At 47.6% G+C, this 26,581-nt stretch overlaps 1 protein-coding gene and 1 long non-coding RNA gene across 3 annotated transcripts in view; one reads left to right on the top strand and one right to left on the bottom strand.

Moving 5' to 3' along the window:
* Window positions 1–14,495, top strand: part of DNHD1 (dynein heavy chain domain 1) — a 75,865-nt gene extending 61,370 nt beyond the window's left edge. The window contains exons 27-43 of the mRNA XM_070074249.2: window positions 54–348; window positions 424–526; window positions 4,521–4,670; window positions 4,921–5,103; window positions 5,229–5,660; window positions 5,872–6,343; window positions 8,675–8,974; window positions 9,179–9,331; window positions 9,500–9,678; window positions 9,806–10,771; window positions 10,970–11,156; window positions 11,347–11,457; window positions 11,543–11,744; window positions 12,520–12,611; window positions 12,775–12,924; window positions 13,095–13,900; window positions 14,112–14,495. Coding sequence (XP_069930350.1) covers window positions 54–348; window positions 424–526; window positions 4,521–4,670; window positions 4,921–5,103; window positions 5,229–5,660; window positions 5,872–6,343; window positions 8,675–8,974; window positions 9,179–9,331; window positions 9,500–9,678; window positions 9,806–10,771; window positions 10,970–11,156; window positions 11,347–11,457; window positions 11,543–11,744; window positions 12,520–12,611; window positions 12,775–12,924; window positions 13,095–13,900; window positions 14,112–14,462 — 5,132 coding nt within the window. The 3' untranslated portion in view covers window positions 14,463–14,495. The remainder of the gene's footprint in view (window positions 1–53; window positions 349–423; window positions 527–4,520; window positions 4,671–4,920; window positions 5,104–5,228; window positions 5,661–5,871; window positions 6,344–8,674; window positions 8,975–9,178; window positions 9,332–9,499; window positions 9,679–9,805; window positions 10,772–10,969; window positions 11,157–11,346; window positions 11,458–11,542; window positions 11,745–12,519; window positions 12,612–12,774; window positions 12,925–13,094; window positions 13,901–14,111) is intronic.
* LOC149128423 (uncharacterized) overlaps window positions 1–26,581 on the bottom strand; it is a 67,880-nt gene that overhangs the window by 32,363 nt on the left and 8,936 nt on the right. The window contains exon 2 of one of the 2 annotated variants that reach the window (XR_016218835.1): window positions 25,722–26,172. The exons of the other annotated variant lie outside the window; for it this stretch is intronic. This is a non-coding gene — a long non-coding RNA (uncharacterized LOC149128423). Of the gene's footprint in view, window positions 1–25,721; window positions 26,173–26,581 lie in introns of those variants that run through there. 2 annotated transcript variants of the gene reach the window in all.

The following is a 26,581-nucleotide window of genomic DNA, read 5'->3' as shown; positions in this document are numbered from 1 at the left end:
GGTTCTGATAAAGGCTACTAACCAGGTTAATCTCTCTCTTTCTCTCTCTGTAGAGCCCATTGAGGTCCCATCATTTTTCCTGCCCTCCTTTTCCTATTTCCCTACAAACTTACAAGACCAGGTTAAAGCCATGAGCTTTATAGGCTCCTTGAAGTACCCAGACCTCCAGGCCTCAATTCCCAGTGTGGCCAAAGCCATGGCCTTCATCCATCTCTCAGCTGCTAGCTATCACGAACACCTGTGCCCTGTATTGCCACTTGTGACTCCCAAGACCTTCCTAGACTTTCTGAACACCTTTCTGCTGCTGCACCAACAGTTTACCCTGAAGATGAAGAATAGGGCCCAGAGGTGAGCGGCCCCATTCTCTGCAATGTCCCTGCTTCTGCTCCTTTGGGTCTACTCACTGGCACACTGTATCTCCAGGATCCAGAATGCCCTGGAGAATCTGCGCATGCTGATTGAGCAGCACAGTACTTTCACCAGCCTGGTTTTCAACTTGGAACAGCAGCTGAAAGGCTCCCACAAGGTAAGGAGAAGAATGTTGTGAGGCCTACATGCTCGTGTCAAAGCACGGCCCCTAAGGGAGACTTGGGAGGAACCATCCAGGATGAACCTTAGTTCTTGTCCCCCGGAGCCCCTCCCCCCTTCCACAGGGGAATCTCTAATCCTTGTTACTTACTCCATGAGGGCTCAGCTCAAAAGTTTACATGGCTGAGACCAGGTTGATTCTTATCAGACATGAAATCCAAGTGTCTGCTTCTGGTTGACCCAAGTGCCTCGACTGCGTGAGGTTCAATATATTTTCATGGGGGACAGAGTGAGAATTATATTCTCATAGTCACCTCTCTTATCCTCTCCTTCCCATGAATCCACTGTCACAACTAGTTGGCTCACCTCTTGTGGCCATTCTCTTTTCCTTGTCACTGCACCCTTCTTTCACACAAGCACCAAATAGTCAAGGCTATTGTGTACAGGGAGGAAATGTGGATGAGTGATGGCAATACGGGCATCTTGACATTATACCACAGAACCAGAAATATATTTGAATGGCCTTCTAAACTTCAGTCCTGAATTTCCTTACTCACCTCCTCTACTGAGCATATGTCCTAGTGATGAACTTTGTCCTGCCCCTCTCACCTCCCTAAAACCTGCTTCACTATTGTTATCCTCAGTTATTCGGTGTTAGTCATTTTTCCTTTACAGCTCCCCAGATAAATTTCTCAAGCGATGAAGTATTTTTCTAGCCCAGACCCCAAATCCTTTTGCTCACTTATGCAAGACAATCTACATTTTTTAATAAACAGGCCTCTTTAATATCTGGTGGGGGCAGGAGTGATCCTACCTTCCATATCCAAATACTTCCAGTTGAAAATATTTCCCCAAACCAAAGAGAATTTTGTTTTAAATACAAGGAATTTTGAAGCAGCACTTTGTTTTTCTCCCTGCCTCACAAGACTTTGAAAAATGTTCAGGGATAACTGCAGAGAAGAGAACTAGTGCTGGATGATCTGACTTTTCGATTAGACTTCAGGTGTTACAACTCCTAAAGCCTAACTACCCTCTTTTGATGTGTGCTCTCAAGACTATCACCCAGTGTTGTCCAACTGAGGAGGCATGGATATGTTCCTTCTACCTACATAGTTTTCATAGTGTTCTGTGTGAATGGTGTGTTCCAGGGTTGTTATGTTGGACTATTACCCTCCTTTTATCTACCACCTAGGATGACCAACTTAGATTAGACCTCAAGAATCAGTTGGCTTGCAGAAGGAAGGAAAAAAAAATCACAGGACAGGAGTCCCCTTTCCCATGTTTTTCAAATTCTGATTTCTTGTCCCAGACCCTACCTTTTCCCAAGGGGCTTAATACCAAGACTTGTTGACCTAGTTTAGGAGTGTGACTATTCCTTAACCAGTCACACCATACCACAGCACAGTAAGCCGGAATCAGGATAAGAGCCATTCACAGTCTCAGGGATCATTCAGGGATTCCTTGATTATGTGCCCAGTCATAATAGGGTACACTTCTTCCAAAGTTCCCCACTCCATTTAATGGAACCACCATCTACTTAATGATTTAAGCCAAATCTTGGGAATCATGCTGAGCTCTTTCATTTCTTTTCTCTCTCATATTCAAATGGTACATTTAGTCAACAAAAATCTAGCTGTACTCAACAAAAATTAATTGAATCACACTTGTCCAGGCACTCACTAATATTTTCTGAGGTGGCTATCTTTCCCCCATTAAAAAAAAAAATGTACAGATTTGGAAGCAGAGTTACAGAGAGAGAGAGAGAGATTTTTTATCCACTGGTTCACTTTTCTAAATGCTATAGCAGCCAGGGCTGGGCCAAGCTGAGGCCAGGAGCCAGGAACCTCATCCAGATCTCCCACATGGGTAGCAGGAACCCAAGCACTTGGGCCATCTTCCTCTACCTTCCCAGGCACATTAGCAGGGTGCTAGAATGGAAGAGGAATGACCAGGACTCATGTTGGTGCCTTAACCAACTGCTGGTGGCTTAACCCACTGCTTCACAACACTGGCCCCTCCTCCATTTTACAGATGAGAAAACAGAGATCCAGAGAAGTTAGGGAAGTCTAACCAATAAGGTTTTGATAAGGAGTAGGCTAGATCTTACATAGAAGGCATTTAAAAATGTTGACACATAGTAAGAGCTCAATAAGCATTAGTTACTATTAACACTAGATTATGTTGCCTCCTAAGATAAGATAAGGCACTCCTTGCCTTCAAGCGCCTACTGGCAATTACAAAACAGTATGTTATGGCAGAGAAGGTCTGGAGTACTCTGAAGTATCCAAAAAAAAAAAAAAAAAAAAAAAAGCTTTCTAGGAAAAGCATAGTGTCCTAATATGTAGCATAGAGCGTGTGTAGAACATGGTGGAGGCTCCAAAGCATTCCTTAAATACATAGACAAGTGAGTGAAGTACATCAAAAGTTATGCTTGAAGGTGAGGTAAGATTTGGCCAGGTGTAAGAGGGGACAAAGAGAAAGAATGTCCCAGGCTGAAGTAACAGCATGAGCAAAGGCCCAGAGGCAGGATAATGTGGAGGAACAGAATTCAGGAATGGCTGAAGACAAGTGCTGAGAGAGTAGAGAAGTGAGTTGGAAAGATGAGCAGACACCTGGGCACAAAGGCATCATCAACCAAAGGGAGTAGTGACAAGTGGCAAGTGTCATGATGATGATGACAATTTGGTTTTAAAAAGTCGAATCAAGCTTCAGCATAGGGAGTGGATTAAAGGAGGGGAATAAGAGTAGACACAGAGAGCAGTAAGGAAGCTGGTGTAGAAAGTCAGGACAGAGAGCATGAGTGAGAATTACAGATGATAGGAATGCAAGTGGATGTGAGACATTTAGGAGGTAGAATGAAACTAGGTGTCAAAGATGCACTGGGTTTAGGGAAATAGAGGAGCTGGAGTAAAGGTAACAAAGTAGGTTTCCTGCTTGGGAAGATTGATTGTTTTGGCATGGCTTGTCTGAGAAAATGAGCACACAGGGGCAGAGTGAAAGCTGAACAGATAGCACCAATACCTTCATGTTGGGGCATGTTGAGTCTGGGGGGCCTGTGAGACATCCAAGGGGAGATTTCCACTAAGCAGATGGAAACACCACGGATGTCTAGTGAGAGAACCAATCTGGAGAGGAAGATCCGGCAGTTGTTAGAATCTAAGTGGTAATCATGACCATGAGATTCAGGAGGGCGTGTAGAAGCATAGGATGAAATAAACAGCTGAGGAATAGGGAAGGGTGGTAGAGGAAAAGACTAAGGAAGAGCAGCCACAGAAGTCGGAGAAGGTCCAAGGAGTACACATTATCATACAGGCCCAGGGAGAAGAATGCCTCAAGGAGGGCACTGTCTGCTGTGGAAACAGTTATAGTGGGTGGAGTAAGATAAGGGGCGCAACATAATAATTACACACTTAGGCCTTGGATTCAGGTTGCCTGGGCCTGTGTGGTGTAGCAGCTGCAGGAGAAGCATCCACCTGCTTGGGGCTATATTAATAGAAGTGTAACTTGGGGCCAGCATGTGGCACAGTGGTTGAGCCACCATTTGTGGCACCAGCATCCCATCTGAGTGCCTGTTCAAATTCTAGCTGCTCCACTTCTGATCCAGCTCCATACTAATGTGCCTGTGAAAGCAGCAGAAAATGGCCCAAGTATTTGGGCCCCTGCCCACCATGTGGAGACCAAGATGGAGTTTCCAGGCTCCTGGCTTTAATTTCACCCAGGCCTGGCCATTGCAGTCATTTGGGGAGTGAACCAGCAGACAGAAGTCTCTCTCTCTTTCCAATAAATAATAAACAAATGTGTTTTAAAAATACAGAGGTATAACTCACAGAATAGTAAATGACAGATCCAGGGCTCAGACTACTTGGAATCCAACTTGGTCACCCTATGAAGTGAGGAGAATTCTGGGGTCTCAAGCTCCTAGGACCTCCTTTTTGGGGTGGTACCACATGACCCAGGACCTGGGGCTGCAAGGTCTGGACTTCTGTTCACAGAACGTCAGCACATTTCAGCAGCAACTAGAGCAGAGCAAGCTTCTGTACAAGCAACAGTTGTTAGAGTGTCGGCACCAGGAGAACCTCATCGAGAACCTGATTAAGCAGCGGGATGCCCTGCGGGCTCAGCATGAGGCTTTCCTGGAGCAGGTGGGTTCTTCCTGCTTCCTGCCCTACACGGCTCTGTTGGGAGAGGCCAACTCCACATGGGATGCCCAGAGGAGAGGCTAGAGTGACTCATCATACAGTCTCCTGGCGGGGAGGGGACAAAGGTATAGGATCGCTTAGGGAGTGACCCCTGATGGAAACTCCTAGGAGGAGATGATCCTGCCTGGAAACACCTTGAAGAGAGAGCAAAACATCTCAGGAGCTCATTTCAGAATGTATTTCTCTCATGTAGATGGGCAAGGCATTTCTGGGGCCTTTGAGCCAGCTGCAGGTAACTGACTTTGAGGAGATACGGAGCTATCGATCACCACCAGAATCTGTGGTCCGAGTGACAGATGCACTGTGTGACCTCTTCCACCGTGACACCGGCTGGGCCAGTGCCAAGCAACTGCTATGCACTGAGGATTTTTATCAGGTAAGGAAGGTGGGCCGCGGTGAGAGAGGCAGAGGGAGCTGTGAAGGGGACTTGGTAGGACTTGGTTGGGTCAAGGTTCAGCGCATCCACATCTTCCCCTATCCCCTTAATACACATCCTCCCAGGAGCTGGTGTTCTTCCCCAAGGAGAAGATGACAGACTCAGAGCTCATAAAGCTAAACCAAGCTCTGAAGGCTCCAGGTATGAGCGAGGCAGCCCTGCGGGCCGTAAGCATACCTGCAGCAAACCTGGCTGTCTGGCTGTGGGCTCTAATGCGCTATGGGCTGGCACAGCGCCGGGGACTGCCCACAGGCCTGCTGCTGAGGCAGGTGGAGGCGACGCTGACTCGGGAGCAGGCCCGCCTAGGCTATTACCAGTTTCAGGCACAGGAGATGCTGGAGCATACTATGTCTCTGACTAAGAAGCTGGAAGAGGCCCAAGCTTCCCACAGCCAAGTAATAGAGACCCTCAATCAGGCACAATATGGTCAGTATCACAAATGGCCCATAGAGGCTGCATTGCTCACGCCCATGCACACCTGGATTACACAGCTACAGGTAACCAGCCCCTCACAGATGTCTCCCCGTAGTTCATTCCACCCTTTCCCTCCTCCCATCCTCCTTGGGCCCTCACTGCCTCCCTCTATCCCACTCCACCCCCCTTGCCCTGCTTTCCTCCATACCCTGCCTTCCATCCCCTCTGAAAGGCCTGCTGCTTGCTCTCCCCCTCACTGGCCTACACATCTTCCGGTCTTTCCTTCCACACCAGAAGTTGAAGGTGCGCTGCATGACTATGTTTGGAGATGTCCTCCTATGTTCAGCTGCCATCGTCTACCTGGGTCCCTTCCCACCACTGCGGCGTCAAGAGCTACTGGACAAGTGGCTAGCCCTGTGTAGGGGCTACCAGGAGGCTCTGTGCCCAGATGATGTGGCACAGGCACTGAAGCAGGGGCAGAAATCTATCAGCAGGCCACCAAAGAACCCCCTGCTGCCCATAAGCGTTCCTTTCAGCATTCTGGCCTTGCTAAGCTCTGAATCTGAACAGTACCAGTGGGACCAAGATCTGAAGCCCCAAGCAAAGTCAGCTCGCTTGGCAGGCCTGCTCCTGAGAAGCCTCACCCACTACGATAGCTGCCGTTGGCCTCTGCTACTTGACCCCAGCAACCAGGCCCTCATCTGGCTGAACCCACTGCCTCTGGAAGAGATTAGACGCGTGGCACAAACCCCCACTGAAGGCAGAGGTAAGGCCAAGGATAATAACAATGCTTCTGGGGCATCTGAACTGCTCAACACTCTCAACCTCACGTGGTCTTTCCTTTCATAAGGGAGACGCTGGGTTTTGTGGCCAGGATATCCCAGATTTTGCCAGCCTAAACCATGTTAATAAATTTGCTCACATTTACCTCTTTTGCCCATATTACAATGATTCTAAATGTATATTTCTAAGCAGTTCACGACATCTGGCCAACAAACCAAAATTTCACTACCCAAATGTATCCAATGTCTAGAAATTCTGTGCAGAAGGAGGGACTATTTCTGTTGCTGTGGTTAAGAAACCTATCTGGGTAGAGAGAGTGTTGGAAGGAATGTTTTCTAGGAGAAGGAAAGGGGATGTTTGGTTCCCAGAAGGAAGGGTTGAGAATTGAGTTGGTGGCCTTATTTAGAAAAAGGATCCTGGGGGCTGGCTCCGTGGCTCATTTGGTTAATCCTCTGCCTGCAGCGCCAGCATCCCATATGGGTGCTGGGTTCTAGTCCCGGTTGCTCCTCTTCCAGTCCAGCTTTCTGCTGTGGCCTGGGAGGGCAGTGGAGGATGGCTCAAGTGCTTGGGCTCCTGCACCCGCATGGGAGACCAGGAGGAGGCACCTGACTCCTGGCTTCAGATCAGCGTAGCGCCAGCCATGGTGGCCATTTGGGGTGTGAACCAATTGAAGGAAGACCTTTCTTTCTGTCTCTCTCTCTCACTGTCTATAACTCTACCTGTCAAATAAATAAATAAATAGATAGATAGATAGATAGATAGATATAAAAAGGATCCTTGCAGGTGTAATTAAGTTAAGGCCCTTAAAAAGAAATCATTCTGATCCTTACATGGAGAGGCCCTAAATCCTGAAGGTTTAGATGCACAGAGGAGAAGGTCATGTGAAGATGGAAGCAGATCCTGCAGTTGCACAGCCATAAGCCGAGGAACACCTAAAACCCCTGCAAGCTGAAAGAGGCTAGGAGGGTTCTTTCCCAGAGACTTTGGAGGGAGTACAGCATTGCCAACACCTTAACCTTAGACCAGGGAAGGGTGAAGTTTTCTGTTGTTTTAAGCCACTAAGTTTGTGACAGTATGTTGGTGGTAGTCTTGGGAAACTAATCAGCTACATGCAAAACATCAGCTACCCTTCCGAGCATCACATTAAGGGCCGTGCTGGCCATTTTTTGTCAAGAAAGCAAAAGATCTGTGGAAGTCTGAGTAGTCAAATTAGTAGGCGTGATTTTGGCCTTTATAACCTTGGCTTTCTGGTGTTACTCTCATAATTATGTTATGTCACATGGTAAGAAATATGTTGAAGATGTCATTAAGGTTACTAATCAATTGATTTTGAGATAGAGAAATTATCAGATTACCTCAGTGAGCCCCAAGTATTCAAAAGAGCCCTTTAAAGTGGAAAGGCAGTCAGAGAGATTTGGAATGCAAGAAGGATTCAAAGAACCATTGTTGGCTTGAAGACAGAGGGGGCTTACAGGGCAAGCATGAGAAGGAAATTATTTCTGTCAAAAACTGGTAAGCGTGGAAGAGGACCCTAAGTCCCAGATGAGACCAGAAGCACTAGCTGGGACCTTGCTTTTTAACCCTGCATAATCCTGAACACAGAATCCAGTCATGCTGTGCCAGACTTCTAACCTACAAAACTGTGAGCTAATAGGTAGGTGTTGTTTTAAGCTGCTGAATTTGTGGTAATGTTAGCAGTAAAGCAAAACTGTGGGCCTAGCAACCTCCACTTGCAAGAGAACTTGGAAAAAAACAAATATTTATCTTTCCCAGCTCCTGCAGTAGAGGAGGCAAGGGGGTTTGGGGTGGCTGTTGGTTGGCCAACCATCTGTGTCCACTTCAGTGCCCATCATGTGGCTAATTCCACAGTTTATGGTCTTTCGTGTATGAGTCACTGATTTCCATATAAGTGACAACTGCTTAATTCTTAGTGCCAGAATTAGCTTAGGCAAAAAAAAGGGAAAGGCATCGACTCTTCTAAGCAACTACAGAAAGGGCAGGAATGGAACCAGTTTCAGAGGTGACTAGAACCCCTCCTCATAATCTTAGAGAAACAACGATAGTCAGCATTCATCGGGTGCTTACTGTGTGCCAGCCCGAGGACTTTCTTTGAATCATTTCACTTAATGTTCATAGAAACCCTATGAGGTCCTCACTAATATCAACCCCATTTTGCAAGTGAGGAAGCTGAGTGATAGGGAGTATAAGTGACTTTCCTGAGGTGTTTTCCTGCACACCTGCTCTTTTGAAATGAAGTCGTCCCCAGAAGCAGTTCCTCCTCTAAGAAGAGCTCCTCTGCATCTCTGTGGCCCAGGCTCAGACCTCATGAGAAACCACAGCAGAGAGAATGGGGAGGAGGATTTGGAAGAGGAAGACGGCAATAACAGAGAGAGGAATGAGACTGAGGAACAACCAAAAGAACAGAAGGCGGAAGAAAGGAAAACTGAGAAGAAGAAAGAGCAAGACAAAAAAGAAAAGGAAGAGGAGAAGAATGAGGCAGAGAGTCAGGGGCCAAAGCTGGCCTCTGAGACTCCGTCTCCACCTCTTTACCTCAGTGTGCTCTCAGGTGCTGACCCAGGGCTGGGTCCTCAGCTCTGTGAGGCAGCTGCCAGCGGTGAGAACTGGCCCTCCCCCAGCATACCCCATCACATCCTCCCCCCATCCTGCGACCCCACAGGCCTCTCACCCCAGGCTGACCTCAGCTCCTGTCCTTCATCTGACCAGGGGATGCTGGTCAGAGCCAGTTCTTGTGCTTGGGGGGAGAGGGTGGCATGGATGCTGGCATCATGGGTAGGTTGTCTTTGCCTCCTCCTCACAGGCCTTCCTGTGCTCCTGACCAACATGGAGCTGGGCCTGGGGTGCCAAGAATTGCAATGGCTGCTGCAGCGGGACCAGCTGAGTCCACCCGAGGTGCAGCCTGGCTTCTGTCTGTACCTGAGCACTACCCTTCCCCTCCATACCTTGGAAAAAGGTGAGGCCTAGTAGGTAAGTTGCCAGCACAGCTTTGTGGACACAATAGGCCTCCAGGACCAGCCCTGTCCCAAAGCAGGCTCAGGACTACAGGAGGGATTCACGCTCCTTGGCTGCCCCAACCCCCTAACTCTTCCAAGGGGTTAAGTATCTCCCATGTGACTTCAAGTGCTAGGTTGTGAACTGCTGAAGGGGATGAATGTGCTGGATCTGGGCCTGAACATGGAAATACTAGAAGAGCAGATGCTGCATGAAATCTTGTGCAGAGAGCGTCCTGAGCTCGAGAACCGCTGGCAGGACCTAAAACTGAGAGCCCTGAACGCTCATAAAGCTGTGGAGGCTGCTGAGGTGCTTTGGGCCCAGCTTATGGTTGGGATGAGCATTGGAGGGGCCCAGGTATGGGGGTGGATGTGGGTAAAGATATTTGGGGACTATGGGAAAGGTCCAGATCAATCCAACAATTGATGATATGCAGGAGCACCTGCTGCTGATGCTGCTGCACCAGGACCCAAAGCATCAGAAACCAGCCAAGTTTCTGCGGGACATGGTGAGGGCCCAGGCAGAGCTATGTCAGCTGCGTGCGCACTGTGAAGAAGTAGAAGAGCAGAAGATACAGGAGGTGGTATTGTGGGTACCATATCGGCACGTGGCTTGGCATGGGATGGCCATAGTAAAGGCCCTAAGCCCACTGCAGAACCTGCTGCCGCTTTTCCGTGTGAGTCCAGAGAACTGGCTGGCAGCCACCAAGAAGGCTCTGGACAACATGAAACCACATGATAATCTGCATGGGGAGGACCTGGACAGCCATCTGCTACAACTGAAAATACATCTGACACACCAGCTGCTGGGCAGCACAGTGACTGCACTGGGCCTAACCCAAGTACCCTTGGTGGGAGCCTTGGGTGGTTTGGCTCTGTTACAAGTGACAAGTAAAGCAACAAAGCTTGAGAGGCTGGCATTCTGGCCTGGACTGGCAGCATCTCCCAGCACAAGCCACAGAAAGCCAGCCTCAGGTGTGACTCGACCTGCCTGGCTAGGGCCGAAAGCCTGGCAGGAATGTGGGGTGTTGGAGCTGCTGCCCCCATTTGTCGGGCTGTGTGCATCCTTGGCTGGCCATCCCAACATGTGGCAGGATTACCTGTCACTCTCATCCACAGTGCTAGGTCCTGCACCTGGGCCTGGGTCCGAGCCCCTCAGCCTCCTCCAGAAGCTGATCTTGTGGCGTGTGCTGCGACCGGAGTCTCTGGCAGGAGCCCTGAAAGACTTCACCACCAGCCTCTTGGGTCGGCCTCTGGATGAACACCTGTGTACCCCCACCGTGTCCTTGGAACGTAGTCGGGCTACTCAGCCCATACTGATCTTGTTGCCACCACCTGGTCAGCCTAGAGCCACCCTACATCCTTTGACTGTAATTGAGAAATTGGCATCCAAGCATGAACAGGTTTGAACCTAATCTGTTTGCACATTGTCACTGGGCTCCCTAAGATCTAGGATGAGATGTGGGGGCCCTCTCCCAGCATTCTTATGGGTATTTCCAGATTACTTAGGGACCTTCTGGATTATTGTGACAATACTTAGGGTCTGTTGGGTCACCTCAGGATCACTTTCAGTCACTCTGCCATCTCTCTTTCATCCCCAGGGGCAGAAGCATTTGAAGGTGATAGCCCTGGGCTCTGAAGCCTGGGACCCAGTCCCGGTTGTGATAAGCACTCTATGCCAGGCTGTGCACGAGGGGCACTGGCTGGTGCTGGATAACTGCCATCTGATGCCCCACTGGCCAAAAGAGCTGCTACAGCCCTTGTTGCAGCTGCTGGATGAAGCCAAGGGTAGGTTTGCCACCAAGAGGTGGCTTCTAGGATCCTACTCTACCCCTGGGTCTCATGGCTGCTCCACCAGCTCCAGGCCTGGCCCTAGGCCTTAAATCTGACTCCTGACTCCCCATCCTCAAGTCTGATCCCTGAACTTGTTTCTGACCCTTTACCTGAGGACTGATCTCAGCCCTGTGTTTGACCCTAGTGGTCTCGGACATGGAATCAGCCCGGTCTGAAAACGGGAATGTGGCCACTGTCCATAGAGATTTCCGTCTTTGGCTGATTGTGTCTGCAGAGGCCAGTGCTTCCTTGCCAGGTGAGAAGCTTCCCTCTCAGGCTCTTAGACTGGAGGGAGGAGGGCAGCTGTGCGGTGCTGACTCCGTACTCCTCTTCCTCCCCAGCTGTGTTGGCTTATCACTCCATGCCTGTTTTCTGGGACCAGTCCCTGGAACTGGGCCATGTCTTGGTTGATAGTATGGAGCTAGCCCAGCAAGGACTCTACATGCAACCTCCTTACCAGGCACTGCCTCTGCTTTTCCTACATGGCCTCCTGCTACACCGGCAGCTCTATGGAATGAGGCTGCAGGGCCACAGGGGGCGCTGGTGAGAAACCCATCCCATCTGGTTCAGGCAGGCAGTCATTCAGCAAACACTGCAGTAACTCCCACATACTGGGATGAGTAAAACTAATTTATCTTTGGGAATCTCAAAGCATGAGGGCAAAGAGAAGTCAAGGAAGGCTTCTCCAAGGACTTTTGAAATTCGCTTTCAATGCAGTCTTAAAAGCAGAGGCAAATCAGGTAGAGATAAGGCCTTTCTGAGCAGAGGGAACTAAGCTGAGGTGGGAGAGGTGAGCTCATCCTAAAGGACCTCTGGTATATGGGCTCAGGGGCCCAATGTTATCCTCAGGGCAGCGGGAAGTCTTAAACCTGAAGGGAGTTTAGCAGGAGGAACGTAATCCTAGCTGTCATGCACATCACACTGGCTGCCGTATGGAGAAAGGACTGGAGGAAGCAGAGCTGGGGGCAAGCCGAAGAGTTAGGAGGCTCTGGCAGTGTCCGGGAAAGAGATCATGGTATGGGTGATGGGATGAGGCTGGTGGTTACAGCAGGGATAGGGATTAAACGTGGTGAAGAAGAAGAAGGTGAGTATGACTCCCAGATTTCTGCCTTAGGCAATTCGGCAGCTAAGATAGGAGGTAGAGCAGGTTTTGTGGGAGAAAATGATGATCTCCGTTGAAAACAAGTTGCACTTGAGGTGCTTAAATTTGCAGTGATTAGTGAGCCCTCATGAGCCTGGAACTCAGGAGAGACGTTTGGGTGGAGAGTCCTCAATATAGAGGATATCTGAAATCCTACTTTCTGCTCCCTTCCCCCAGGAGTCAAGTCACCTTGACCCAGGTCCTTCAGACTCAAGATCGGTTGTGGGCCACTCTCAGCAACCCCAATGCTGCCATGCAGGAGCTGGCTGGTGAGACCCTTCTTGTCCCCCATGGCAGTCATCAGCCCCCGGGGAAAGCCTGGAAAAGGATGGGGGTAGGAGGGTCGAGACCCAGACGTGCCTCACAGCTTTGGTTTTGGGAGGTGGTGCAAACTGATGGGGCGCAAACCAAAGACCTTGACCTCATCCTCAGCTTCAGTTTTCTACGGGGGTGCTCTGGGGGACACCGAGGACAGAGAGGCTCTGGTTAGCCTCACACAAGCCTGCCTGAGCCCTAGCAGCAGGAGCTGGGCCCAGCCACACACACCTCAGTATCTTTTGGCCACGCTGATGCCCAGCCCAGGTAAGCTGAGGTCATGGATGTATGTTGGGGCTGGGGAGCAGTGCAGAGCAGGGCAGCTCCCACAGGAATGTGAACAGCAGTACCAGGAGAGGGATAGACAGTTAAGCTGAGGGGAAAGTGGCATAAAGGATCAGAGGAGGCCTACCTTGTTCCTCACATCCGTTTTCAAGACCTAGAGGAGCTGGATGCAATAGCAGAGTGCAAAGCCCAGATGCACTTACTGCCCACACCACCTGAACCTCGGATCTGCGGACTGACTGAGGGTCCCCAGGCCTCTCTGATGCGACGCCAGAGTCGTGTACTCCTGAGCGCCCTGCAGCGGAGTTCACCCACGTGGGTTCCTGCGGCTCCTGCAGGGGCCCGGCGAACCGAAAGGAGGTTGCGGCAACGCATAGTGCAAGCTCGGCGGAGGCTGGATTCATTGCAGGCTCTGCTGACCGAAGCTCCTCGCCATGACGAGTCTGGCGCCTCATGGGACGTGCTGGGGCCAAATGTGCAGAGGCCTCTGGAGCGCTTCCTAGAGACCGAGGCGCTGGAGCTGGGGCAGCTGGTGAACAGGCTACAGAGAGACCTCGACTGCCTGTTGCAGCAGCTCAAAGGCGCGCCCCCGTGCCCCTCCCAGCGCTGCGCGGCTGTGGCCCACGCTCTCTGGAATGGCCGCTTACCCGCGCCTTGGCGATCCCATGCGCCCGCTGGTCTGCAGCCGCCCTGGCACTGGCTGCGGCAGCTGTCGCGCCGTGGGCAGCTGTTGGTTCGCTACCGAGGTTTGGGCGTGGATACCGGCGCTGAAGTACCAGAGCGTGTTTTTCACCTGTCAGCCTTTCGCCACCCGCGCCGCCTGCTGCTGGCACTGCGTTGGGAGGCCGCCCTGGACCGGTGTGTGCCCAGCTGGAGCTGCCCTGATAGCCAAAGCTTAGGCGCCAGTACTCTCCGGCAAAAACGTCGGGAGCTGAACAGCAACGCTCTTTGCCTCCGGGTACCTTAGCACGCCCCCCCCCCCCCCCGCCCCGCCCCTTGGTTCCTCATTCTTCCTCCTCCAAGTCTCTCTCATCACACCTCACAGTTACCGTACCTACCTTGCCTCTTCGTGCTCCTTCCCCCATCAATCCCCTTCACCTATTGGAATCCCGTTTCGCCACAATCCCCCAGTTTCCTACCCTTACATGACCATCTTCTGGCGCCCCCAGGTGGAGAATGACCCAAATCCCACGGTTCCAGAGATGGGCCTGCTGCTGATCGGGCTACAGCTCCAGCACGCGGAGTGGGACCCGATAGCTGGGGCCTTGCAGGACAGTTCTTGCAGCCAGCCCAGCCCTCTGCCTCCGATCAGCGTCAGCGCACAGCCCCCAGGCGGCAATGACCTGCCACTCCAAGCCGGCCTGGCTGTGTATTCCTGTCCCGTGTACATGGCAGGGCCTCTCGGCACCACTAAGCTGCACAGTGGGAATATCCTGATGCACCTGCCCCTACGGACAAAGCTCAGCCCAGCCATCTGTATCCAACGGAGAGTTCACGCGTGCAGCCCACCTTTGCCCTGAGCCCTCTACCAAAATAAAGTTGCAGCGATTCCATGGGAGATTTCTGAGATTTGGAAGGAGAGGAGGGTGTGTGCACGGCCAGAAGGCAGAATGGGACATACACTGAGGGGAAAGCACAGTATATATGAAAGAGGTGTGTTCATGCTGAGGGCAGTAAAGGGTTCCTATGTGGCAAATGGGGAGAGGGGAGGTTAGGTACACCTTGGGGTAGGGACCTGGTGTTAGTCACGTATCCAGCCAACTAGGCAGGCCTAGCAATGGCTAACACACAGAATCCTCAATGTGATCTCAGCACTTATGCTAAATCTGCAGTTGGCACTTTTAAAGGGAGAACATTATAGGACTCAAAATGCCTTCTTAAGGCATCTAGTGGTATTATTGGGAATGCCCCTATCTCACCCTAACACAAATCTCTCCCCTGTAATGGGTTCTTTGATCCAGTTATACACGTTTAAAAAAATGCCAAAGGATATACAACATCCTATGTTCAACAGTTATTATTTTTTAAAGATTTAATTTTATTTGAAAGAGTTATAGAGAGAAAGGGAAAGACAGATCTTCCATGTGCTAGTTTACTCCCCAGATGGCTGCAATGGCCAGGGCTGGGCCAGGCTGGAACCAGGAGCCAAGAGCTTCATCTCAGTCTCCTGCATGGGAGGAGGAGGCCGAAACACTTGTGTCATCCTCTGCTGCCTTTCCCAGGCCATTAGCAGGGAGCTGGAGTGGAAATGAAGCATTCTGGACATAAAGCAGTGCCCACCCAGAATGCCAGTGTAGCAGGTGGCAGCTTAACCTCCACGCCACAGTGCTGGCCACAACAGAAATTTATTGAGCACGCTTCCCAACCAGGAGTTCTTCCAGGCGTTGATGAGATTGTTCTTATGTAGAACAAAAAGGTCAACATATAAATAATTTTGATGACTTTGAAGTGCTATAAACAAAACAAAATAGCTTGATATAGTGTGACTTGACTAGAAGGGAACAGTTATACAGTTTGGTCATGAAAGGCTTCCTGAATTTTGAGAGTGAGCTATTTGAAAATCTAGAAATGTTCAGAGCCCTCAGTAGTTAGAAAAATCTTGGTGCAGGAATAGCATTGGCGTGTTCAAGGAAGAAAACACGTAGCAGGAATATGGTGAGGGGCAGGTGGGGTGATCCAAAATGATAGAAAGGTATAGATCACATAGTCAAGGTGAAGAACTTGTATTTTTCAAAAGCATAATAATTTATTGGACAGCAGTAGGTAGGAGAAAATAGGATATAATTTGCAGTTTTCAAAGGTCACTCTGGCTGTTCTGTGGTGGATGGGTGGTAGAAAATCCAAAACAAGGAGGAACTCACTGTGATCCCAAGAGCATTAGGAACGTAAAAGGGCAAGGCTAAGAAGAGATGGCCCTTGCTCCTTATATGATATGGATACTGAGTAGAGAGCCTTAAAGTCCAAAGGACAGTGAGGCAGAGAACCACTGTGGTCCGCAGCACCGAACAGAAAGGCTGAGATCTGTTGACAGTAATTCATGTAAGAAATGATGAAGCTTGGACTGGACTCATAACAGTGGAGACAAAATTGACAGATTTAAGGCATATTCAGGAGGACTGATGGATTGGATGTGGAGATGTAGGGAAGAGAGAATCTAAGATGACTCCTGGATTTGAAACTTGAGCAACTAAGTGGTTCATGGTGTCATTAACGGAGATGGAAACTTGAGGCAGCAAAAATTTTGATGTAGGGAATCGGGAGTTCTGCTTTAATATGGCCCAGGTACTACTAGTTTTGTGTTGCTATCCCAGGAACAGCCTATCTGATGAAAACTGGGTTAGAGCATGGCAGAGCTAAAGGCCCGCATGAGCCGACATGTACTGGGTATAACGTTGTTCCCTCACTACGTAGCTAGCCAGTTACCAGCTACATGAGGAGAAGAAACACAAAGGAATTGTACAATGAACATTATTCTACAGTCTTTATAATCAGTAACTGACAGTTACTGTGGTGCAAATAATGTCCTTTAACAAAAGGCTGAGTAGAGAGGCAAAAGCTGCTACTTTCCTCAGAAATCACTCCTTTTTCTTTTTCGCGGTCAGACAGGGGCATGGCTATTCCTCCAGGAAAGGAGACTGGTAGAATCTTGAAGTCCTTTTGGATAAATGAACCCTCTGTTTACCATAACTACCATTTATCTTCCAATGAGAGCGGGTAGCAATAGTTAGATACCTTGAAAACCATTTAAAATTGGTAATGTCATATTTTCTACAAATGTACACTATGCTGTAAACAGGAATGCATTCTTGAACTTTGCCGAGATTATGAGTGTGATAATGTAGCCCAAGGGCAATGACTGCCATGTAAAAATATCCAAGATTTGATGATTTCAATATAAATAAATTTAAAAGTTAAAGCTCCAAACAAGATGGCAATGAAGAAATAAGGCACTGACAAAGGGGAGAAATATGTCTCCTCCCTCCCTGGAGGTTTGAGGTAGATGAAGTAGAGAGAGGGAGGAGTAAGACATAATCACCTTGATCTAGGACTTTGAAACCTCATGGGGAGAAGGAACAGTAGATAAAATGATGTACCAAGGGCAAAGAGACTGGATTTTTCCCTACTGGAACTCTAGAAGGGAACGGGCCCATTGTGAGCTCACTGTGGCCCCAAGAGCATTAAGAAGGCAGGGGAGAATATAAGGCATAAAATCACTGGGGTCTGCAGCACCAGAGATTTTGTTGAGTGGAGGCCAAACTAGGGAGGGGCACACGGCTCTGACAGCTAAAAAAGACTTGACCACAAATTCATCAGCTTTAGAAACAAATGTTAGCAGAATTCCCAAGTATGGAACTGGGTCATCCACACTCAGAGGATTCTAACTTGTGTGCATCAGAGAACCAGTATGAGGGGACCCCCTCCTTCTGATATCAAAAGTCATGCTTTGTGTCACTGAAATGAAACAACTGACACAGGCTACTTTTTTTTTTTTTTTTTAAGATTTATTTTATTTGAAAGGTGGCATTAAAGAGGGGTGGTGGAGGAAGAGACAGATATCTTCCATCCGCTGGTTCACTCCCCAAATGGCTGAAATGGCCTGGGCCAGACTGATGCCAGGATTCAGGTTTTTTTTTTTTTTTTTTTTTTTAAACAGGCAGAGTGGACAGTGAGAGAGAGAGAGAGAAAGGTCTTCCTTTTTCCATTGGTTCACCTCCCAAGGGCTTCTGCGGCCAGCATGCTGCGGCCGGCGCACTGCGCTGATCCGAAGGCAAGAGCCAGGTACTTATCCTGGTCTCCCATGCGGGGTGCAGGGCCCAAGCCGGACAGAATCCGGTGCCCCGACTGGGACTAGAACCCGGTGTGCCAGTGCCACAGGCGGAGGATTAGTCAAGTGAGCCGCGGCGCCGGCTAAACAGATAGCTGTAAGAAATAATATATAGAGGGCCCAGGGCCGGGCTGTAGTGTAGTGGGTGAAGCCACTGACTGCGGTGCTGACATCCCATGAGGATGCCAGTTCAAGTCCCGGCTGCTCCACTTCCAATCAAGCTCCCTACTGATGTGCCTGGGAAAGCAGCAGATGACCCAAGTGTTTGGGGCCCTGCACCCATTGGGAGACCCAGAAGAAGCTCCAGGTTCCTGGCTTTGGATCAGCCCAGCTCCAGCTACTGTGGCCATTTGAGGAGTGAACCACCAGATGGAAGACCTCTCTTTCTCTGCAACTCTGCCTTTCAAATAAATAAATACATCTTTTTTCTTAAAAAAAAAAAAAAAGAAGGAATACATAGAGATCTCATTTAGTCTTTACTAAGTTTCTCCCATTGGTAACATTTTGTAGTACTATCATACAATGTCACAGTCAGTAAATTGACACTGATACTGTTGACATGAAGAACAGTTCCATCACCACAGGATCATATTGTGCTTTTACAACCACACTCGCTTCCCTGCTATCCCACCCACTCTGTAACTGCTGGAAATCACAAATCTGTCCTCCATGTCTATAATTTTTTCATTTCAATAATGATATATAAATGTAATCACATAGTGAGTAATCTTTTGTGGTTGGATCTTTTTGTCTCTTTTTTCATTCAACATAATAGGCTGGAGATTTATTCATGTTGTTTTATCGATAGTCCATTCCTTTCGATGTTGGGAAGTATCCCACGGTGTGGATTCACCAAAATTTGCTTAACTACTCACCCACTGAAGGACATCTGGGTGTTTCCAGATTTGACTATTACAAAGTTGCTATCAACATTAATGTGCAGGTTTTTGTGTGAGCCTAAGTCATTATGCATCTAAGATAAACTCCTTAGAGTGCAGTTGTTAAGTTGTATGGGAATTGCATGTTTAGAGTTTTAAAAAACAGCTAAATTTTTCCTAAAAATGGCTACATCATTTCTTCATCCCCACCACCAAAATATATAAGTGATTAGTTCAAGGTTCAGTTTTTCCTCATCCTGTTAGTGTTCACTTTATATTTTTAAAAAATAGGTCATTTAATAGATATATAGTGTTAGAAATTGAGGTTTTAGTTTGCATTTCTCTACTGGCTAATGATGTTGAACATCTTTGCATTGTTTTATTTGCCATCTGCTTATCTTTTTTTTTTTTTTTTTTTTTTGACAGGCAGAGTGGACAGTGAGAGAGAGAGACAGAGAGAAAGGTCTTCCTTTGCCGTTGGTTCACCCTCCAATGGCCGCCGCGGCCAGCGCGCTGCGGCCGGCGCACCGCGCTGATCCGATGGCAGGAGCCAGGAGCCAGGTGCTTATCCTGGTCTCCCATGCGGGTGCAGGGCCCAAGCACCTGGGCCATCCTCCACTGCACTCCCTGGCCACAGCAGACAGCTGGCCTGGAAGAGGGGCAACCGGGACAGAATCCGGCACCCCGACCGGGACTAGAACCCGGTGTGCCGGCGCCGCTAGGTGGAGGATTAGCCTAGTGAGCCGCGGCGCCGGCGCCATCTGCTTATCTTCTTTGATGTAATGTCTCTGTCTTAATGACTTATGCTCTAAACAGACTGTCTCTCTTTTTTACTGTTGAGCTTTGAGGGTTGTCAGATATCTGACAAATATTTGCAAATATTTCTTCCAGTCTAAAGCTTGTCTTTTCATCCTCTAAACAGTTTTTCAGAGAGCAAAAGTTTTTAAATTTTGAAGTCAGTCTTATCAATTTTTTTCTTTTGTGGATTGTGTTTTTAGTATCAAGTTTAAAAAATACGTTGCCTAGCTCTAGACATCAAAGATTTTCTCCTATGTTTCTTTCTTAAAGGTTTTATAGTTTTAAATTTTACATTTAAGTCTATGATCCATTTTGAGTTAATTTTTTGTAAGGCATGAGACTAGGTCACAATTTTTCTTAATCTATGTATATGCAATTTCTTCTTTAAAAATTTTATTTGAAAGTTAGAGTTGGGGGGGGGGGATCTTCCATCTGCTGGTTCATTCCCTAAATGGCCACAACAGCCAGAGCTGGGCTGATCTGAAGCCATGAGCCAGGAGCTTCTTCCAGGTCTCCCACGTGGGTGCAGGGGCCCAAGAACTTGGGCCATCTTCTAGTGCTTTCCCAGGCCACAGCAGAGAGTTGGATGGGAAGTGGAGCAGCCAGGTCTAGAAGCAGTGCCCATATGGGATGCTGGTGCCGCAGGTGGAGGCTTAGCCTACTACTACAGCACCACTCTCGACCACATTTTTTAAGAATACTGAAATTGTAGTCATTATATCTTCAAATATTTCCTTTTCCTTATTTGTTATTCTTTCCTTCTAGGACTCTATGTACATTTGTTTGATCCCCAAGGAGGTCAGTGTTAAAGAGATATAAATTCAGAGAGGTAATCTGGAATCCAGATAATACAAGGCTCTGCAGAATACTCTGGATTATATGAGGGGTCTTAAAAAGTTCATGGAAAATGCTACTATGAGAAAACTATCTACAGATTACAGACTTTTGAATAAAACTAAACTCATGAAGGCCAGCGCCGCGGCTCACTAGGCTAATCCTCCGCCTAGCGGCGCCGGCACACCGGGTTCTAGTCCCGGTCGGGGCGCTGGATTCTGTCCCAGTTGCCCCTCTTCCAGGCCAGCTGTCTGCTGTGGCCAGGGAGTGCAGTGGAGGATGGCCCAGGTGCTTGGGCCCTGCACCCCATGGGAGACCAGGAAAAGCACCTGGCTCCTGGCTCCTGCCATCGGATCAGCGCGGTGCGCCGGCCGCAGCGCGCTGGCCGCGGCGGCCATTGGAGGGTGAACCAACGGCAAAAGGAAGACCTTTCTCTCTGTCTCTCTCTCTCACTGTCCACTCTGCCTGTCAAAAAAAAAAAAAAAAAACAAAACAAAAACAAAAAACTAAACTCATGAACTTGCTATCACAGGCCCTGGTGTGACACACCAAGAAGGGTAAGACATCAGTTTGAAGAGTGTCTAGGGACTGGCACTGTGGCACAGCGGGTAAAGCTGTCACTTGCGGTGCCCTCATCCCGCATGGGCACCAGTTCAAGCCATAGCTGTTCCACTTGCAGTCCAGTTCCCTGCTAATATACTTGGCAAAGCAGTGGAAGATGGACCAAGTGCTTGGCCCCCTGTACCCACATGGGAGACCTGGAAGAAGCTCCTGGCTTCAGATCAGCCCAGCTCCAGCCATTGAGGCCATTTGGGGAGTTAACCAGTGTACAGAAGATCTCTCTTCTCTCTCTCTCCCCCTAACTCTGCCTTTCAGATAAACAAATAAATCTTAAAAAAAAAAAAAAAAGCCTCTAACAGCCAAATGAACTCTGATGAAACTGAGGCAAGAAGACACTCTGGCAAAAAAAAAAAAAAAAAAAAAAAAAAAGAGGACCTAAATGAAAGATCTCTGCGAGTGAGATCCCAGTAGAAAGAATGGGCCATCTCTGAAGGGAGGAGAGAACTTCCACTTTGACTATGGCCTTGTCTAAATAAGATCAGAGTTGGCAAACTCAAAAGGCTTCCATAGCCTTGGCAACTCCTGACAAGAGCCCAGGGTGATTACTGATTACTGATTACCATAAACAAGAGTGTCAATTATTAAATCAACAACAGGAGTCACTGTGCACTTACTCCCCATGTAGGATCTCTGTCCTTCATGTGTTGTACTATGTGAATTAATGGTATTGCTAGTATTCAAATAGTACTTTATACTTTGTGTTTCTGTGTGGGTGCAAACTGTTGAAATCTTTACTTAGAATCTACTAAATTGATCTTCTGTATATAAAGATAATTGAAAATGAATCCTGATGAAGAATGGGATGGGAGAGGGAGTGGGAGAAAGGATGGTTGCGGGTGGGAGGGAGGTTATGGGGGGAAAAAGCCGCTAAAATGTACTTTGGAAATTTATTAAATAAAAGTTAAAAAAAAAAAAAAAAGAAACTGAGGCAAGAAGAAACGCCAAACTTATTTTGAAGCTTGAGTGGAAAAATGGTGAAATCACTAATGCTTCATGAAAATGCTTTATTCCAAATTAATCAGCAGTTTTATACATTTATATAATTTACTTTAAAAGGGGAAAAAAGATGACGTTGAAGATGAGGCCTGTAGCAGGCCATCCACATCAATTTGTGAGAAAAAATTAAAGTTGGCCACATCCTAACAGAAGAGACCCCACAATTAGCAGGAGAAACAACAGCCCACACCACTGACTGAAAAATCATAGCACAGCAAACTTTTGACTCAATAGGTGCCAAAACTGTTGAGCCCAGATCAGCTGCAGACAAAAGCAGTTTTCAATAGTTTAAAAACTGTGATCAAGCTCCTGAAGCACTTTGAAGAACTGTGAGAAGAGATGCAACATGACTTTACCTGTATAATCTTGAAAGCAGACCCCAATCAAAGCAATGGCTTCCAAAGGACAGAAGTGGTCTGGTCAAAGCAAAAGTACTGATCAAGGGCAAAGGTCAGGGCCTGCGCTGTGGCGCAGCGGGTTAACGCCCTGGCCGGAAGCGCTGGCATCCCATAAGGGAGCCTGTTTGAGACCCAGCTGCTCCACTTCCGATCCAGCTCTCTGCTATAGCCTGGGAAAGCAGTGGATGACCCAAGTCCTTGGGCCCCTGCACCCACATGGGAAACCAGGTAGAAGCTCCTGGCTCCTAGCTTCGGAGAAGCTCCGGCCATTGCAGCCATTTGGGGAATGAACCAGCAGATAAAAGACCTCTCTCTCTCTGTGTAACTCTGTCTTTCAAATAAATAAATAAATAAATCTTTCAAAAAAAAAAAAAAAAAAAAAAAGAGAGAGAGAGATTACCAAGACTTAAAAAAAAAGAGCAAAGGTCATGGCAATTGTGTGTGTCTGTGTGTTTTTTTTTTTTTTAATAACGATGCTCAAGGCACTTTGCTTGTTGATTTCCTGGAATGATAACATCTGCTTATTAGGAGAGTATTTTGGGAAAGTTAAACAAAGCTTTAGCAGAAAAACACTCTCATTCCTCTCATTAAACAAGGGCAATTTTGTAAGAACTTTGATGGGAAAACATTAGACATCCACTTTATAGTCCTGATTTTGTTGTTTTTGACTTTTTTGTTTCCTTTTTTTTTTTTTTTTTGCCAGGCAGAGTTAGTGAGAGAGAGAGAGACAGAGAGTTATTGACAGTGAGAGAGAGACAGAGAAAAAAGTCTTCCTTCCGTTGGTTCACTCCCCAAATGGCCGCTACAGCTGGTGCTGCGATGATCTGAAGCCAGGAGCCGGGTACTTCCTCCTGGTCTCCCATGCGGGTGCAGGGCCCAAGCACTTGGGCCATCCTCCACTGCCCTCCTGGGCCACAGCAGAGAGCTGGACTGGAAGAGGAGCAACCGGGACTAGTACCCAGCATCCCAACCGGGACTAGAACCTGGGGTACTGGCACTATAGGCGGAGGATTAGCCTAGTGAGCTGCAGCGCCAGCCTTGTTTCCTAATCTTAAAAAAACCTTTCAAAGGAATTTATTTTTCCTTCAGTAAATAATGCAAAAAAGACTGCACTGACATGGTTAAATGCTCAGGAGCCCCAGTTCTGGACTAAATGGCTGATATGATTGCTTATAAAAGTATCTTAAAACTTGATGGAGCTAATGTTGAGCAATGCTTGTATTTTTTTATCATTTAATTCCATTTTTCAAAGAATATTTTGACATTCCCTCATATGAGTCAGATGGAAAACCATCAGAGCATCTGGAGAGGAGGAGAAAGTGAGCTGCAGGTACCTACAGCAACATAACTAAATTTTTTTTTTTTTATTATTTTTGACAGGCAGAGTGGACAGTGAGAGAGAGACAGAGAGAAAGGTCTTCCTTTGCCGTTGGTTCACCCTCCAATGGCCACTGTGGCCGGTATGCTGCAGCCGGTGCATCACGCTGATCTGAAGCCAGGAGCCAGGTGCTTCTCCTGGTCTCCCATGGGGTGCAGGGCCCAAGCACTTGGGCCATCCTCCACTGCACTCCCTGGCCACAGCAGACAGCTGGCCTGGAAGAGGGGCAACCGGGACAGAATCCGGCGCCCCGACCAGGACTAGAACCTGGTGTGCCGGCGCCGCAAGGCAGAGGATTAGCCTATTGAGCCACAGCGCCAGCCATAACTAAATCTTAACAAGTATCACCTTGAGTGACAAGAGAAAGCTTTATGGGAAAATATTATCAAGCTGATTTCTGCAATATAAAAAAGTATAATAACCAACTAAACTTATTTTAAGGTTGATTACACATTAAGAAAATTAATCTGCTACTTTCTATACTAACAATAAAATAAATTTTATGATCCTCTAAATTGAAAAGCATCATTTGGTAAAATTCAAAATCCAATTCATGATTAAAAACAAAATAGCAACTGGAAAGGCAAATCATTAATCTGAAAAGAGTGTTTCCAAGAGCCTCACTGCAAAAATCACACCCAATGATGGAATGTTAAAAGCTTGAGTTTCAGAATGAGACAAAGACCTCTACCAGCACTTCTGTCAAACACGGTAATGGACCTTCTGACCAGTGGAATAAAGCATGAAAAAGAAGTGATAACATAGAATAGGAAAGGAAGAAACAAAAACTGTTTATTAGATGGTGTGTGTGTGTATGTGTGTGTGTGTGTAGAGAGAGCGAGCGAGCGAGTGAGAGAATAAAAAATAGCAAGGGTGTTGCACCATGACAACACAAAAATGTTGTTTGCATACCTATATAAAACGAAGCAGAAAATGAAATTTGAAAAGATTCTACTTGTAATTCATTAACAAACACACACACACACCTTGCTCTTATGTTTAACTTTAGCCATTATAGTAGGATCAATATTTTGTTTTTGGCTTCAACAAGAATGCCACAGGTTTCCAAAGTTGAACAGCTGCTGCCAACAGCTCAGCATCCTCACAAACCGGCTTTCCAGTATCACAGCGAAAACAGCAGCAGGAAGAGGACATTTACCTCCCAGATCTCAAATGAGTGATCTAATCGGTGGAACTGACTTTGTACTCAGAACCCTAGCTCCAAGGCAGCAAAGTGAAAGGGTAAGTTCACTATGGTGCGTGCCCACTATGGGATACTCTGCCACTGACAGAAGCAACAAACAAGATATATAGACAGCTACCTGGACTATACTGGTTACTTGCCTATTTTCTTCTTTCAGCTCCTAACCTCTCCATACCTTCCCCAGTTACACACCTCCCCGCCCACCTCTCTGACTGTTCTGCAGCAGCTCTGGCTTCAGCACACTGTATCCCAGAATCCACTGCCAGCTGGTTTCCTGTAAGGTTCTGATAAAGGGATGCCCTAAAGGGAAACTGAGAGTGAAAGACAGGAGGAGGGACTTCATGCCACTTTTCCAGCTGCTGTCACATGACCTCAGATGCAGCTTGTTCTGCACTCAGCACCGGCTTTGCTACACTAGTCAGAGATAGCAGCAGACCAGGTAATTCCCTGGCAGTCAGAGACTAGTCATACCTTCCTTCCCCACCCTCAGGGCCATGCCTTTCCTCAAAGGCCCCGGCACAAGAAAGATGAGAGGGAGCTGCCCCCACATAAGCCTGAGTATCAGTCAAAGGAGACTCCATCTCTGAGCTCTTGTTTTCTGGTAATCACACCACATCTTCCGTTTTGTCCTCCCAAGCCTTGTGATGTTGCGTGGTATCTGCAGTTATTAGCTGTGGAATTACATCAGCATCTTCCTTCTACTCTTTCGGGTTTCTAGCAATTGTAGTCTATTCCCCACATTCAATGCTCTCCTGAAATATTTAGTGTGGTTCTTATTTTCCTGACTGGGTCCTAACTGATACATGTGTGGATATTAAAACCATAATTAAAAAAATGAAAAAAATGATTTGTAGATAATACTTTATATAAGTAAAACACACACACAAAGAAACTTATATTTTACAAGAAACCGGACTAAATAAGACGATGTTAAATGAGTTTTCCAGCTACCGAAGATCTCTGGACAAGACATGAAAACAGGAAAAAAGGTACTATCAACACTTACTTGGGCCAGTGCCATGGCTCACTTGGTTAATCCTCTGCCTGCGGTGCTAGCAACCCATATGGGCGCTCGGTTCTAGTCCCGGTTGCTCCTCTTCCAGTCCAGTTCTCTGTTGTGGCCCGGGAAGGCAGTAGAAGATGGCCCAAGTGCTTGGGCGCCTGCACCCGCAGGGGAGACCAGGAAGAAGCACCTGGCTCCTGGCTTCGGATTGGTGCAGTGCCAGCCGTAGCGGCCATTTGGGGAGTGAACAAGTGGAAGGAAGACCTTTCTCTCTCTCACTGTCTATAACTCTACTCTGTCAAAATAAAAAAAAATAAAAAAATAAAAAAAAACCATACTAAATGTAGTTGTTAGATATATCCACACAGGGTTTATTCTAAAAGGGTAAGGCTGATCCAGAGACCACTGTACTTTCAACTGTATGTGAGTTAGAAATGGAACTCACTGGTGGGAATATTTAGGAACAGAGAATATCTCCCTGCTGTTCCCTCCATCCCAAACTGAGTGAGGAGCACTCCAAAAGAACCATCTGTAGACATTTTGTGTTCCCATCAGAGAGGGAAACATGACCTTCATTCAGCATTACATTCTCTAGCTGGAGGCTTGCCAGGCTCAGATACAGACCCATCTCCCTATGGCCACAGGGGTGGAGTCTAGGGAGAATGTAGGATCTGGAGCCATATAAAATAGTGACTGGTGCTTGT

Source organism: Oryctolagus cuniculus, chromosome 1 (assembly GCF_051225735.1).
Source record: "Oryctolagus cuniculus isolate XC-2025 breed Fujian yellow rabbit chromosome 1, ASM5122573v1, whole genome shotgun sequence".
Classification (NCBI taxonomy): domain Eukaryota; kingdom Metazoa; phylum Chordata; class Mammalia; order Lagomorpha; family Leporidae; genus Oryctolagus; species Oryctolagus cuniculus.
This window is presented reverse-complemented; position numbering and strand designations above follow the sequence as displayed.